The 432-nt window shown below is 46.8% G+C and overlaps 1 protein-coding gene across 1 annotated transcript in view; it reads right to left on the bottom strand.

Annotated features, from left to right (window-relative positions):
• The window catches only part of LOC119593546 (mucin-5AC-like), a 36,126-nt gene extending 35,699 nt beyond the window's left edge, over positions 1 to 427 (bottom strand). Inside the window, exon 1 of the mRNA XM_037942508.1 lies at positions 239 to 427. Coding sequence (XP_037798436.1) covers positions 239 to 427 — 189 coding nt within the window. The remainder of the gene's footprint in view (positions 1 to 238) is intronic.
• Between the last annotated feature and the right edge of the window lie 5 nt (positions 428 to 432).

Here is a 432-nt window from a genome sequence, read left to right as displayed (position 1 = left end):
GTTATGGATATGATCATGAAAACATGAATTCTCGTTATTGAAATTACAGATAATCGTTGATATCTAAGATATCAACTTAAAGTTTACAAATCTAGGGAAAAAAGGGAAAACAAAGAACATAGCACAAAACAATAGCTCGTGTTCGCAAGAAAAGGCAAGTAACCCACATAAGAGAAGTCCTTGAAGCAAAAGATCCAGCCCCAGTCGCTAGTGCTCCTCGTGGTCGCTAACTAGGTACCGACTCTACAGACGGCCGCCGGGTATGCGTGGACCTGCTTGAGCGTGTGGTCGCAGTCCGCAGCTGCGTCACGTGCCCCCACGTGATGAGAGCGACAGGTTCCAAGAGTAAAAAGTCCGTGGTCCTGTGTGCTTCCACAAGCGGACGCTCGCGTATCCAGCACATACGCCGAACATGAGTAACAGTCATTTTTT

The sequence above is a fragment of the Penaeus monodon genome, chromosome 32, assembly GCF_015228065.2.
Source record: "Penaeus monodon isolate SGIC_2016 chromosome 32, NSTDA_Pmon_1, whole genome shotgun sequence".
In the NCBI taxonomy this organism is placed as follows: domain Eukaryota; kingdom Metazoa; phylum Arthropoda; class Malacostraca; order Decapoda; family Penaeidae; genus Penaeus; species Penaeus monodon.
This window is presented reverse-complemented; position numbering and strand designations above follow the sequence as displayed.